Source organism: Triturus cristatus, chromosome 5_1 (assembly GCF_964204655.1).
Source record: "Triturus cristatus chromosome 5_1, aTriCri1.1, whole genome shotgun sequence".
Taxonomy (NCBI): Eukaryota; Metazoa; Chordata; class Amphibia; order Caudata; family Salamandridae; genus Triturus; species Triturus cristatus.
Window position 1 is genome coordinate 844,065,649 of NC_140587.1, and position 14,660 is coordinate 844,080,308.

A 14,660-nucleotide genomic window follows, 5' to 3' on the forward strand; every position below is an offset into this window, starting at 1 on the left:
TGAAATTCACACCGACACTGGTACTTGGTCATTGTCCGGGTGGTTCTGGGGTTTGGTGACCGCCTGGGGATGGAAGTTATTTATGATTCTCCTGGGGGCGGTAGGATTCCTTTTTACCTGTTGCATTTGCCTGCAATGCGGGCCGGCCTGTTGTGCATATTGTGCTACTCAGGTTCGCCGATCCATTCCTAAGCCCACGTCCAACCAAACCAGAATCGATGCTCAACGGACCCAGAAAGAGACGCATGATTTAATGCAGATTGATGAGGGTATTTTCGAAGACTGACTTCGTTATTAGCTATGCTGCGCTAAAGGGCCGTTCTGAGGTATTCAAGTTATTATGGTATGATAGCGCAGTATATCTAATGACGGTATGCTTAGCCATGGTACATTCGAAGGATCGAAATCCCCTTTACGTTTAGCCTGACAAAAGGGCCGAGAACCAAACTGCCTCCATCTTGGATTGCGGCTCTTTCGCTTAAGAGTCACGTGGCCCTCTTACACACCATCTGCCTTCCCTTTTCACGGTAATTATTAGGAGACAGACAGAGTTGCTGAGAAGCAAGGTCACATCTGCTAAAAGGGAGTATCAAGCGAATTCCTCCAGACCTGGGACGAGAAGGGAGTCACCCTTCCGACCTTCTCTGTAAAGATAGTAACCCTTTGTATGTGTAACCGAAACTAGAAATAGGCATGAGCTCATTAGGGGCGCCAGGACTAACTGGTACTTTTCCTCATATAAGGTTTTGTATGCTGTGCTGATAATGTATAAAAGTGTGTTACTGTCAAGGAGCCAGCAGTCTTCCTCGGCGCACCTGATGGGTGAGGATCGACGAGGCTCCTCTATATAGAGATCTATGGTGATTAATAAACGTTTGAACCTTCCACGTTGCCAACTGCTCCTTATTTAATGGATATTGCGGGCCAATGGTAAGTGTGGCCCTTGGAATAATTATTTTGACACAACATTATCCCCTTATCCTGACTAGAAGGAAGAGTCCCTACTTGGACAGGGTGTAAATCACTGCCAACTAGAGACCCCCATTTCTAACACACATATGATTTGCAGTCACAGCGCACATTTAAGAACGTTTTTGCACAAACCTTAAGAAAAGTATATAAATATATATATATGACACAGGCGAGGTCAATTGGATTTTCTAATGTCTTTTAGGTGCAGTAAGTGTTATAAAAACACTTATTTTACATGGCACTAGGAACCCACATTCCATCAGAGATGACTGAATTGATATTTCTGAGATGTTCTAGACTGTGAATTTAGTAGTCTCTTGGAGCTTCCGCTGTTATTGAAACCGAGAAACGCACATTTGTTTTATACTTTGATCAGGATCACTGAAATTCTTTAACTGGGATTCAGTCTCCGAAGTTCTACTGTGCAAGTAAGTGCAAGTAAAATGCCTGTCATTTTCACTGAGTAACTTACACAAACTGCCTAAAATTAAGCAAAATCACTGGACAAGCCACTTTCGATTTTGAATTCAAAATGGAAGGAAAGACTTGTTTAGCTCTAAAAAACAGTGCTAAATTGCAACAACAGCTGCTTTGCTCCCATTTGTAATCATTGTTCCTGTGCCTCCGATGATAGTTTTTTCTATTTTATCTGAACGAAACCTTGCTTAATGGTGGTCTGGCACTTTGCATTCAAAATGGACACAAGGACATAATATATGCTATAACAAGAGTGTAAAACCATCAGCCTCTCATGTTGAGTTCATTCATGTTATTACTATGCTCTTGTTATAGAGTTTTTACCCAATCGATTACATACAAATTACACTGTATTATGGTATAATCTCAGATATTACGCATAACAATCATGATCTGGAAATTCTGTAAGATTATGCTGAAGTAAATGAAATTTCTACAGGGCCTATTTGCAAGTCAACACCATTTCACTACTCCATCAATTTAGTGCGGGATGGATGTTGTAACAAGTGTTCTGTATTTAACCTTATTAGGAAAACCTGCTAATCTTAGGTTGACCCTTATATGTGCAACAGTTGAATTAGGCAACTGGGCTATGCCTTTCTTACATTTGGAACTATAATATATGGAGCTGTATTATGCGATGTGCACATTTTGCACATAGTGCGCCGTATCACAGTGAATGCGCAGGCTCCAGGGCAGCTGTGAAGTTGTGCTGCCCTGGGGGCAGCGCATTCAAGTGAAATGCAGAGCGGCTGCGTCAAAGCCGCTCCGTGTTTCACTGGGCTGATGGCAACCTGTCTGCACTTTTAAGGGGGATTAGAGATCCCCTTGCTGGCGGGAGCAGTGAGTGACTGCACCCACCTGCAAGAGGATGTTTGGGGCAGAGGGAGGTCTATAAAACTGCCTTTCCACATTTCAGAGGGCTGCTATCAGGGGTCAGTGAGCCTCTTGACAGATTATTTTCCTCTGTGCCCGCGTTTCTAATAAGGCACGGGTGCAGAGGCAAAGAGATTCCCTCATTTGCATGGGACCACACCCCCACGCAAATGAGGGAACACCCTCGAGTGATAGTTCTGGCACCATGTGTGCTCCAGTGCAATCTGTATTACAGAAAGGGCTGCACAAGTGTCAGTGGCCCTTTCTGTAATACCAAAGTGCCCCAGGAGTGTGCATAGACGATGCACATGCCTGTTGCGTCCCAGGGCACTTTTTATAATACAGCCCATGGGCCTCATTTAGCAAGGTTTCACGCAGCACAGTAATCCACCTTCCTACGCTCCATGAAAGGACAGGAATGCGCCGTATTTAACATAAGATGCCTCATTCCTGTTCTTTCCTTGAGCTGGCACCATTTTGGCTGCCTAGCACCAACGAAGGCACCCTTGTGCCTTGATGCAAGGGTGCCCACATTGTAGGCAGGATTGTTTTGTGCAGGAAGGGGCATCTTCATGCACAAAAATAATCCTCAGAGGCATTTTCCTCTTTCTATTTGTGCTGCAGAATGCAGCACACATAGACAGAGGAAAAGATGAGGAAAAATAAAGAATTTTCCTTGTTGCGCCTAACCTGGGGAGGCATAGCATTTTGACACATTCCCAGGTCTACCCGCAATGATGAATCTGGGAATGTGCCAAAATCCATGGATGGATGCATGGGAACACCCATGCTGCTCCCATGGAACGCCTCCCTGCGGCACAGTAATGCAGCACAGTGATTTGCACTGCATTACTCTAGATTTATGAAGACACACAGGGACATGCAAGGTCACCTTATGTGACTTGATAGATCTAACCTAGCATATTTGTCACTCTTGGGCCCCATTGTGTGGCGCAACGGCAGCACAACTATTTGATAAATCTGGCCCTATATTTTTTCCTTGATCTATGTACTTCGTAAATTGCAAATGTGATTCTCAAACTTTTCAATGATTGTTCTCCTTTGACCATGGGAATGAAATAGAAAGATAGCAGGGTATGGACAGAGGAGAGGTCAATTTTGTGAGAGAAATTATATTTTTCCTCTGAAAATATTCCTACTGAATGGAAATCACTGTGCTCTGAAAAGACACATATAAAAGGACTTAGGTAAGCAGTTTCCTGTCTCCTGGATCCCAAAATTGATGTCACTGCTTAAAGGCACCAAGATAAAGTGACAACATCTGAGGGAAAATCATAGCAGAGTGTTAGGATGTCCATCATGGAGGTCACTCACAAAACAGAGGGTTTCATTGGTACTATAAACGCAGAAGAAACCAACAAGAAGCTTCCTCCTCAGCATACTCACTGCCATGACACAGGTGTGCTTTTGACAGAATGGATCACTAGTCTCTTGTGAATTCCATTTATTTACTATCTCATACTGGGTATTCTTGGGACTGATGTCCCTCCTATTTTTGTGATCATACATTTTTGATAAACTGGAGGGATTCTATGTTGGCATAATGTTTACTTGCCCTTTCCAGGGTTTCTTTTTCTGGTACTTTTTTGCCTTTCCTTTGTCTTCCATTATATATTCATTTTTCTGCTGCCTTAAGTGCCTTTTCCAACTTTTGTAATAATTTTGGCTTTGAGTTTGATTCTTTACTGAACTTTTTTCTTCAAATTTCCTCGATCTCTCAATTTTGCTGCTTTAACATATATTGCATGCATAAATCAGATCATGTTTTATTTTCTCTCTTCAGAAACGCCTGCTCAACATTCTTGTCTTTTCTCATCTTACAGAATATTTAATTATATGTGACTTCCTAAACATAATATTGCTACACTTAGGATTATTCAAAATTCTTGTGTTCATTTTTATTTGTTTCTCCATCATGCCACACACACATAGCTCCTTACCATGTTCAATGTCACTGGCTACCTTTGCTTTTTCTATTTAGGTTTAATAAACGTTCTCTCATATTCAAATAAGTTCCCCTTGGCCCTTTTACATACCCACCTTAAACTCTTTGTTCTGCTGCCCTGAGTCTTTTTTAATCACCCATATGACCTCAATGAGCTTTATTTTACTTCTGCCTCTTTGTTCTTCTAGCTTCGAGGTTTTGAAATGAGCTCTCATTTTCATAGAAATGTATCTACCGCATGCATCTTTAAAAATTTGTTTGAAAACCCATCTGCTTGAATTACCCAACTAACTGTAATTAAATTATGGAAAGTTTTTGTATTCTTGTTATCATAAAACCTTTATAACCTTTGTTCTCCGTCCAAAGCAGATGGATAAAAGTGCTCTGATATATAAAATAAAATAAATAACATAAATCTTTAGACCATCTTGCTTTCTTTCATTACTAATTGGTTCACCTTTCTGTATCATGACATGACCACAGAGTTGAGGTATGTGCCCAGTTTATTAAATTAGCCCAAGATAAAGGAAGGTGCGTACATGTAATCTGAACCATTAGAGCTGCATCACTTTGCATATACTTTCAGTGTGAGACTCGGGACAAGAAAGTGTCTGATTAATTTAAAATGTCAAAAAACATAACAGGATCTATCCAGAAAGAAATATTGGAGTATGTAAAGTAGTACTCCTGTATTACTTGTTTGCGACCTTTTTCATGCCTTCGTGAATTGGCTCTACTATTATCAACTCTCATGGGAGATACTTTTATAAACAATGTAAGAAATATTGGGTATTGGGTGGTGGGGTGAATACCAATCTTAAATACTAACCACAACTGTCAGGGTGAACCCTTAAAGTCACTGAATTAAACTGAGCTTAACTCTATAGTAGCTATGATACAGAGGAGATAGGCTCAACTCAGAGGAAATGCCTATTGTATTTATGCAGTACTGAAATAGTAATAATGTCAAAACACAACACAAGGAAAATTCCAAACAAATTTGGGAAACTAGAGTCAATTTTATTAAACGGACAGACACCAAAACAACAGTAATCCTATAAGGGAAACCAGTGTTATGAATTTTTTAAGTTTAAGGTTCAAAACAGCATCAACTGCGGTCATCAGGTTTTACCTGCTAAATTAGTCTCAGAAATAGGAGTTAAAAATCTGGACTTCCATTCAACAAGATCTCGATGACGATGTTGATCTTTGGCAAGAAAACTCCAAGTGGGAGTAATTTGAATTTCGCCACCAAGGAATCACTCTCGCAGGCCAGGTACTTTTGGTATCTGAAGATCTCTCTCTCCTGACTTTCTCATTTTTTAGAATTTGAATTCTTACAGCAGGGCGAGGCTGCAGACTGTAGCCAAAGAGAGCTCCACAAGGCCAGATATCTTCTCCACAATGTCCCACTGAGTCGAATTTGCTGCTGCTGTAGAGCTCTGAGCGGCAGTTCTGGAAGCTTTGGCCCAACAGTGGATCGGGATGCCAGCTTGGTCTCAGCCCTCCAGAGTTCTTTGGAGTCTAAAGGCTTTTAAGTCCTAGGTATCAGGTACACCTTGACACCAGCCAGGGGACCAGGACATTGGGGATAGCTCTTGGGAGTCAAAACTCACTCCAGCAGAGGCCAGCAGTGCACATCAAGATGGAACTGGTCAGCTTGGAAGTTGGAAAAAATACTTCTGGACGCTTTTTGTGACGCTGTATCTTTAACAAGAGGTCAGCCTTAAATCCTTGAAGTCCACATTTTTTATAATTGTATCTCAAAATTTCCATTTGAAAATTGGGTATTTTCTATGATTCTGTACCAGATGAATTTATTAACCAGTGATTTTATATTTTATGAATGCTTTTATGGCCGTTGGCAGGATATAGTTTACTTTGGCTTGACTTGACTTGATACAATGTGAATCCTACCACATGTCACCTTAGTTTTATTTTTTATGGAATTGTAGCCTATTCTCATTATGCTGAATTACTGTATTGCTGTCTTGCACAGCATGACTCAGTGCCAATCACTGTCTTTATATCTGAATTGTATAGTGAATGTATCCATTAATACTTGTTATTGGCTAGTTAATACTTCTAAATCTTATCTCGATGCACTTTAACTCTGTAATTTTCTGATCTCTCATCATGAGTGCGACGCGATATAACATGAACTCTATCTCACATTATCATATTTTGTTTCCCATGGAATTGCACCTTATTTTTATTACATCGCATTACTGTAATGCTATTTTGCACATTATGATGAAGAGCTAATATCTGGTCTTTAATTTAAATGTTATTGAATTTTAAATTGGGGTTTGATCAATTTATATATTGCATATTTTAAATTGTTGTATGTTTTATGGATTTATGGATCACGAATCCGAACTAAACACAGTTACTTATAGCCAGGAGAATAGTGGGTATTTCCTGAATAACTCAAAAGAACCTGGGCTTCGAATTTTATTGCAGAAACATGCTTCTCAAAGGTGATCAATATATACACATACGCCTTTCTTCAACAATGTAATTGGACTTAATATTGAAAGACCAATCCAATCAATACAAAGGCTTTACACAGACCCCCATATTTGTGGGCTACTCCCACAATGCAAAAGACTAAACTCAAGAGACTAGGGGCCATATTACACATGGCTGCGCAGGTGCTAGTTGTCGCTGTGCGCCAGAGTATGTTTGTGTTAATGTGCGTTTGGGTCAGTGCGCTAATACAATATGTGCACAGACACAAACGCACATAAACACAGAGCTCCAAGACTGCACCAACATCACGGCGCGTTACAAACCTATCCTCTGTAATGCCATCGGGGGCATATTCGGGCGCACAGCGACAACTAGCGCCGGCACAGCCATGTGTAATAGGGCCCTAGAGAGGCAACTGACCAGTATGTAGCCAGTGCTTCTTGAAAGCCAGTCATGGCTATGGAGTGATCCACATATCAGGTTAATGTTTATGGGGGCTGTAGGGGCTGAACTCCCTGAATTTCTTTGCTGGGCTTGCATATCGGGAAGCTAAAAGAGCTGTGGTCCAGTCACTCATATTCAGCACATGTCTCTGCAAGGCTTTAAAGATGGGCCAGAGCCATGGGTCAAAAGTAGGAAAGGGAAACTTTCACCTGAAAGCCCAGTGATTCTAAAAAATAGGAGAGAGTCACTGGACAGTCAGTCATGTGGCATGGTTTTGAATTCTGAAACCCAACAAGGGCTTAGGCAGAATCCATTATCAATCAAGCACTTATCTCTCGAAGACACAAGCCTTACATGAGAAGTGTTAGCACTGTAAGTTGCCACCTCTGTGTCACTGAGGGTAGAATGATATGGGTGGAAAAGTAACTGCTGGGATAGTTACTCTTGAAGTTGCAAGGCCTGATCCAACCATCCTGCACTGTATCAGCAGCAGAATGCACCTAAATGTGTGACCCAACCTGACTATTTCTATCTTCAAGGTACCTCTGAGTGCCACAACCTCACTGGACAGTCTTTGACAGTCTTTCTGTTTCTTGCTGGTGTAACAATGGTCAGCATGTGCTCTGTAATTCTGGAACAATTCCATTATATAATAGACACCATTACGGCATGCAAGCCACATGACTAATTGATCCCTAATTTGAGGTACCTCGCCTGTATTTCTTAACCCTGTAAATCCTGTATTTTTATATTTATCTTTATTGTATCCGTTTTTTTCACTTGTTGGTATTTTACTACCTCTTGGTTTTAAACAGTATATTTCTGCTCTCTGTGATAATGGAAGGTAATTTGCTTTCCACCAGTCTTTGTCGCTGTGAGAAGGCAAGGAGGGTCTATTTTGGGAGATCTCTTCTAGTTGTTGAATCTGCTGCTGCATAGATCCTAAACTAGTATGTAAATCTCTGACATTCTTACATTGGGCTTCGACCCTTGATTGTGTGAAACAACCTATGCATGCACTTCCTTCATTTTGCATTAATAGTTCAACTTTAAAACTGACACAGGGGGGCCTTGCATGGGCTTGGAGGCATAGAATCAAAGTTGTTGGTGTATATGTTGTGAATAATAGTTTCAAAGCCTCAGACACATGCAGCATGATGAAGTGATATTTGATAAAAATACTTTTGTAAATAAATGTTGTTTAGCCACATTAACCCCTTCGGTGCTCATGACGGAACGGTTCCGTCATGAGCCACGGTTGAGCTGTGCTCATGACGGAACCGTTCCGTCATGACCACGCCCGCGCAAGATTCCGTCAGCACAGCGGCGGAATCTGCGCAGCATGGAAGGGGTTAAGGTAGTGATTACTTATTGTCTATGGACAATGTCTATGTATTTGCTTGGCTAACATGGTGTGCATAATATGCACCAGCATCAGTCTTACAATATTTATATAACCTTTGCCCTGTCACATTTGTACACATATTGAAATATAGCACTTACTGTTCTTAAGCCTTCACTATATATTAGGCCACAGACTTCCTGTTGTCCTCAAGTAATGAAAGAAATTAAGAGTCTGATTTAGAGTTTGGCAAATGGGTACTTCATCACAAAGATGACGGCTATCCTGTCTGCCTTATTGCAAATGCATTTTATCCTAATGAAGTTGTAATAAGGCAAATAGAATATCTGTCACATTTATGATGTAGTACCTTCCCACCAAACTCTATATCAGGCCCTACGTTCCATTGGGGAGAATGTCATGCACTGTAGTTTAAAGTGAATATTTGCCTTTCTAAGATGCTGATGGTTCACCATTTCACTGGCAATTTATTTGCTGTCCCATTCTGAAGATATGAGAATTTGGTTTAATTCAAATAAAAAATTATGCACCTTGTATAAGCTAGGATTTCCCCCCAAAAACGTACGACATAAAAAATGTTTGTAGAAAAAAAAAACAGGTCTAGATTTAGTAAGGATTTACGCTAGGGACAAGTCACACACAGTTTGCAAACTCTTGCGATGTTAATTCTATCCAATGCAAAAGATATTTTGCACTTCAAAGCTTCTCTTTTTTTCAGTGCAAATAGTGTTTTGTGCCACCGTGCATTAAGGTGGTATTACCTGGGTGCAACTTGGATGGATCAGCACAAGCACCTATAGTTTTTGACTCAAAGTCTGACCTACTAAGATAGCCAGACTGGGTTTGTAAATGTAAATGTAGTGCATTTATATAGCGCTCCGCACACCCCCAAAAGAGTCTCTCAGGCGCTGTGCACATACCACTGTGGATCCCTTCCTGGCCTTTCCCTGTGAAGTGCCCACTCCTGGGCACCCCCACGGTGAAGCCAGGCATCCTAGCGCTGTTGGGGCCGTTGTGGAGACTAAGCAAGCTATTGCCCAGAGTTGCAGAGTGTGACCCATGATTAGAATAGGCACCAAGGCAAGAATTATCAGGTCCGGGGAAATTGAGCCCAAGACCCGCCAAGGCAGGAATTGAACCCTGGTCCGGGCCAGACCTCTACATCAAGGTCTGCCACTCTAACCATTGAGCCAAACTTCTCCACATGTTGCACCCGAAAATACTGCCTCTTTGAAGAAGGCACTAAAAATGGTAAATGTTTTCATATTGCCAATCATTCCACAGAATACTTGCGTGTTGTACTGCTCAGCTCAATTACTATGCATGGAAGGTTTCAGAATATGGAGCCTCATTTACAACAATATGATCCAGAGCAGCACCACAAGCCACTATGCTGTGCTGAGCTGGGTCGTATTAAAAGCAAGGGAATACGTCATATTTACAACAATATGACGCATTCCTGCGCTGGTGCACAATTGTCTGCCATGCACCTGCATTGCTGGGATGATTGTGTCCCTTCCTGCACAGAAACAATTATTGATAGTGTTTATTTCTCCTCGTTGCTCCTCCTTATGCTTCCCCTGGGGAGGCATAGCATTCTGACGCATTCCCAGGTTTATGAAATGTTGTAAATCTGGGAATGCGGCTGAAATGGATACTTCAGCATTCCAGGATTTACAACATGGTGTTGTGTGGGAACAGCCACAGCAGCACGCATGGCATGTCCCTTTCGCGCCACGTGATGCTTGAAAGGGGGCAGTATACAAAGCCATGAAAAGCCAAGCAGGGTGGCTTTCTGTGGCCTTTTAATTATGGGCCATCAACTGTGCCGCTGGTGCGTCAAAAAAAGTGACGCACCGGCGGCGCAAAGGGCTTGTAAATAGGCCCCTTTTGAATTTAATAATGGTTCTAGGGATATGATTATGTACTAGAAGGGTATGTTTCCATTATGAATCCTCTGCCTACCAGAAACCTCTGCACCACGCCCCAACAAGTTGTGTGTGGCCCTCAGCAGCGGTCCGTGGAGGGAGTTCCGTGGGGCGGAAAGGCGGGGCGGGGGTACTAAACACCGGAACATGGACAATTGGAGGTAAGTAAACAAATAAATAAAACGAATTTCGTAGTGCGCGCTGCACCGCATTTTGTGATGCAGGGCGCGCTACGATTTTTTAAAAATGTATTTAATTGTTTACTTACCTCCAATTATCCATGTTCCGGTGTTTAGTACCCCCCTCCCCCGCCCCGCCTTTCCGCCCCACGGAACTCCCTCCACGGACCACTGCTGGTGGCCCTAGGCAGCCTGTTGCTGCACCAGTGCAGGAAAAGCGAGCAGCAGCGGGACATTTTCAACAAATATGGCGCTACGCTGCATTCTTTCCTCGCAAAAACGCAGCAGAGCAACTTTGATAGCTGAGTTGCTTTACACTAAAATAATAAATCAGCCAGGGACTCACTCATCTCAATCCCCTGTATTTTAGGAACAATTCACGTCTAACAGTAACTTGAAAGCTTTGCTTCCTCCAGCCGGCGATAACATTTTTTTTTTCTATTACATAAGGGCATATTTTATGAAAAACGCGCACGACCTTCGATCCTGCATACCTCCACCTCCCTCCGAAGCCCTCTCGGGAATAATGCGCCTTAATGTAAGAAGTAACGGAAGACTATTGATTGAGCCGCAGGTGCTCTCCATTTTGAAGAAGAGGCCATTATAATGATAATTACGCTAAGTGCAGGCAACGTGGAGCGCGCGCCCCTTAAATCTCTACTTACTCGCTTCTGTGGCTCTGACTGTTATATTGTGCCAGGCGGCTATCTCCCTGTCCAGAGGTTTTGCAACAGAGATTGTTCCATTCAGGGCATCGATGCTGAAAACTCTCTGTGAATGTCTGCTCCGCACAATGGAATACCTGTTGAAAGGAAGACATAGGATTACTGAATTTTGGATTCCTCCGTCCGAAGAAGGTTTTTCATCAATGCGATATTGGCCGAAAAGCAACAGCTCAAAATGACAAATATATTTACTAATGCAAAGCTAAATGTGCTACGTTTGAAAAATCACTGTAACCTTTAAAAAGAAGCAAGCGAAAAGAATAATCTTTAATTAGGGAAAGACTGCTTGAGAGAAAACAAGCACAACCGTGAACCGCATAATAAAGCAAAAAGCATGAGCCTAAACTTGATTGTCCAATCTGTTTTGCTATGATCCAAGAAAAATGACAAAAAAATGTTTCATTTCAATTCCTATTCAGAATAAGTAACATTTCTGGTTGCACCACGTGTGCTTGAATTAATTGTCACAGCTGGCCACCACAAAGCAAACAGCAAAACTACAGAACGCACAGAAACAATGACCTCTCGCAGGAAGATGTTGGAGACACACAGTCAGAACAGTTCTGGGCTTATTTAGTGCCAATGTGGCTCACGTGTGTCCTTATCTCTTTATTTGAAATTGTTGAATGTTTGAATTGTGTACCCTGGCTGCAAATTACACTGCATGGAAGCACTTTGGGGCATATTATCAAGGACGGCATTAAAAATGATCGCCGTTTAACGGCAGAAAACTGCCGCTAAAGCGGCGATAATGACCTTGATAATATGCCCTTGTGAATTCATATAGAAGCCCAGGTTCTGATGTAAACATGGGCTTCTATGGGAATTCTCCAGGGCATATTATCAAGCCGATTATCGCCGCTTTAGCTGCAGTTTTCTGCCGCTAAAGCGGTGATAATTTTAACGCCGTCCTTGATAATATGCCCCCTTGATTGTTACGTTACTCCAGTATTGCTTTTTAGTAGAAAATAAATGGTCTATTCATAGACTGCATTTGCATGATCTTAGTAGTACCACAATAGTAATACTTGCTACTAAATGGGAGGGGTTAAGGAAGGATTAAGGCGGGGTTAGGGGAGAGTTGGGGAGGGTTTTAGGGAGGAATGTGCACCCACTAACGAAAGAGTATAAGACCATTCCTATTCACAAACTGCACTTCCAAAGTTACTGCAGCCGGAAATAACCCTAAAAAGTCATAAATGTCCTCCAACTCAGAGCTGGAGTAAGTCCAGCACCACACATGGTGAACTATTGGTAGTCGACACCCCCACATAGAGAAAATTGAAGGTGGGGGTTTATAATAAAATCCCAAATAGGGATTTAAGGTTGAACTGAATTATTTAAAATAGTTACAAATATAATTTAAATTCAATGTTAAAAAAATCTAACAGTAAATCATATTTTTCATTCTATTATAAGATATTATAATTACCGTTTTTAGTTTAAAAATTAGTGACACAGTATTTCAAAAACATAATTAAATTACTGTGATCCAACTCTCAACATATCTTTAAATAATTAGTAATACAGAATAAAAAATATACGTTTTAATTTAGGTCTTTTAGTAATTCAAACTTCTGCAGCATTATTTCATTAAATTTAATGTATTTATAGTAATTGAATTTAAAATTCAAATGATGTTATTAATGTTGTAAGGTCTTTTCGGTTTGTTCTACTTTTAAAACCAGTGGTATAGAACTTTATATGGTAAGCAGAGGGAAAAGTAAAAGGTTTGTTAAAATTGACAAAACAATTGTAAAGATATTTTCATGTTAATATCAATGCAAATTCATTTTATATTTATTTTAAATGTAGAACAACATTTCACAAATGTTACAGCATTAATAACATAGTTAAATATTAAAGTTTAATTTAGTATATTTAATATGATTAAAAGAATTTTCTCAAGTTTAAATTAAAAAAAATGTTAAGTTAAAATGATATATTTTATAATGTATACCCATTTTTTACAAATGGTATATAGAATTAATGATAATTGAATTATATTTTTATAAAAAATATATGGATTTTATATTAAGATTTTTGTAATGTTAAATTAAATGAGTTTATGTTTTTAAGGATTTTATATATTTTCATTTAATGTAACATTATTTCCTTTGAGATTCTAGTCTAAGTCCCTACCTCCAGTATTTTCTATGACTGGGTGTTGCAGTATCAGTAGTTGGCCATGTGTGCTACTGGACTTACCACTGCTTCACTGTAGTAACTTTACAGTTGTAAATTTGGCTTCAACCCTTTTTTCAGTAAGTGGAGATATGCAGGTCATCACTTTTGAGTAACTTCACGCTCATAAATGGTGACTAGCCCAATGTAGTAAAGTTACTCGGAAGAGTAAGAGTACATTTAAATGTGCAGAATGACTCATGTAGGTTTACCTTTGTGAATATGTCCCAAAGTATTGTAGTGTTATTTTTAGGTCTTGTTACAGATTTAGCTGTGTGGGCAGAATCATATTACAATTACTGAAAAATAAAAATGTATATATAAGTAGTGATACTAAGAGTAGATTTTGAGTCAGCCCATATAAGCTATTGGAGCTCAGTTTTTTAGTGGTTTGCCATTGCTTCAATGTACTGTACATAAAGTCCATAGCATTGCACATTGTCAAATTAAGGTTCCCATTAGGTTTAAGTGCTGGGCCATCAAGAATTAGACTTACATACCTCTGCCTCCTTCCTCTCTGTGTTTTCAGATTTCACTTGGCACTCTCACTTTCCCTTCACTTTCCACTTTCCTTTCTCCGTGTCTTCTCCTCTTTCACATTCTCAACTCTTTTATAGTTTCCCTCCACTTCCTGCCTTCTTGACTTTCCCACTCTGTATTGTCACTTTCTCTACCACATTCCTTGAGTTTCATTTCCCCCCCTTCCTGCCTACCCGTCTTCCTGGCTCCCATTCCCTGTGAACTCACGTGTCAACATCTTTCTCTGCCATCTAATGTTTTCCTTGCTTTCATTTTCCCTCACCAGGTACTTTACTCGCTTCAACTCTACACTTTAATTTTGCACTCTGAACATTTCCATGTATTCACTTTCATTGTTAATGCTTTCACAAAGAACACATGAGACATAAGTTGCCTTGAATCTGCTTGCTGGGACTGTAGATTTACATATCCCATTTCATTGGTCCTAATCTATTGTGTTGCCCTATGCATTAGTATCCCCTTGACCACATAGTATAAGAACACAACTGGAAAACGTTGGTATTTTAGATAGAGATCACTGTTCATTCTACATGC

At 40.5% G+C, this 14,660-nt stretch overlaps 1 protein-coding gene across 1 annotated transcript in view; it reads right to left on the bottom strand.

The window, feature by feature from the left end:
- CDH19 (cadherin 19) overlaps nucleotides 1–14,660 on the bottom strand; it is a 925,430-nt gene that overhangs the window by 271,428 nt on the left and 639,342 nt on the right. The window contains exon 8 of the mRNA XM_085605889.1: nucleotides 11,343–11,479. Within this exon, the coding sequence (XP_085462015.1) occupies nucleotides 11,343–11,479 (137 nt within the window). The remainder of the gene's footprint in view (nucleotides 1–11,342; nucleotides 11,480–14,660) is intronic.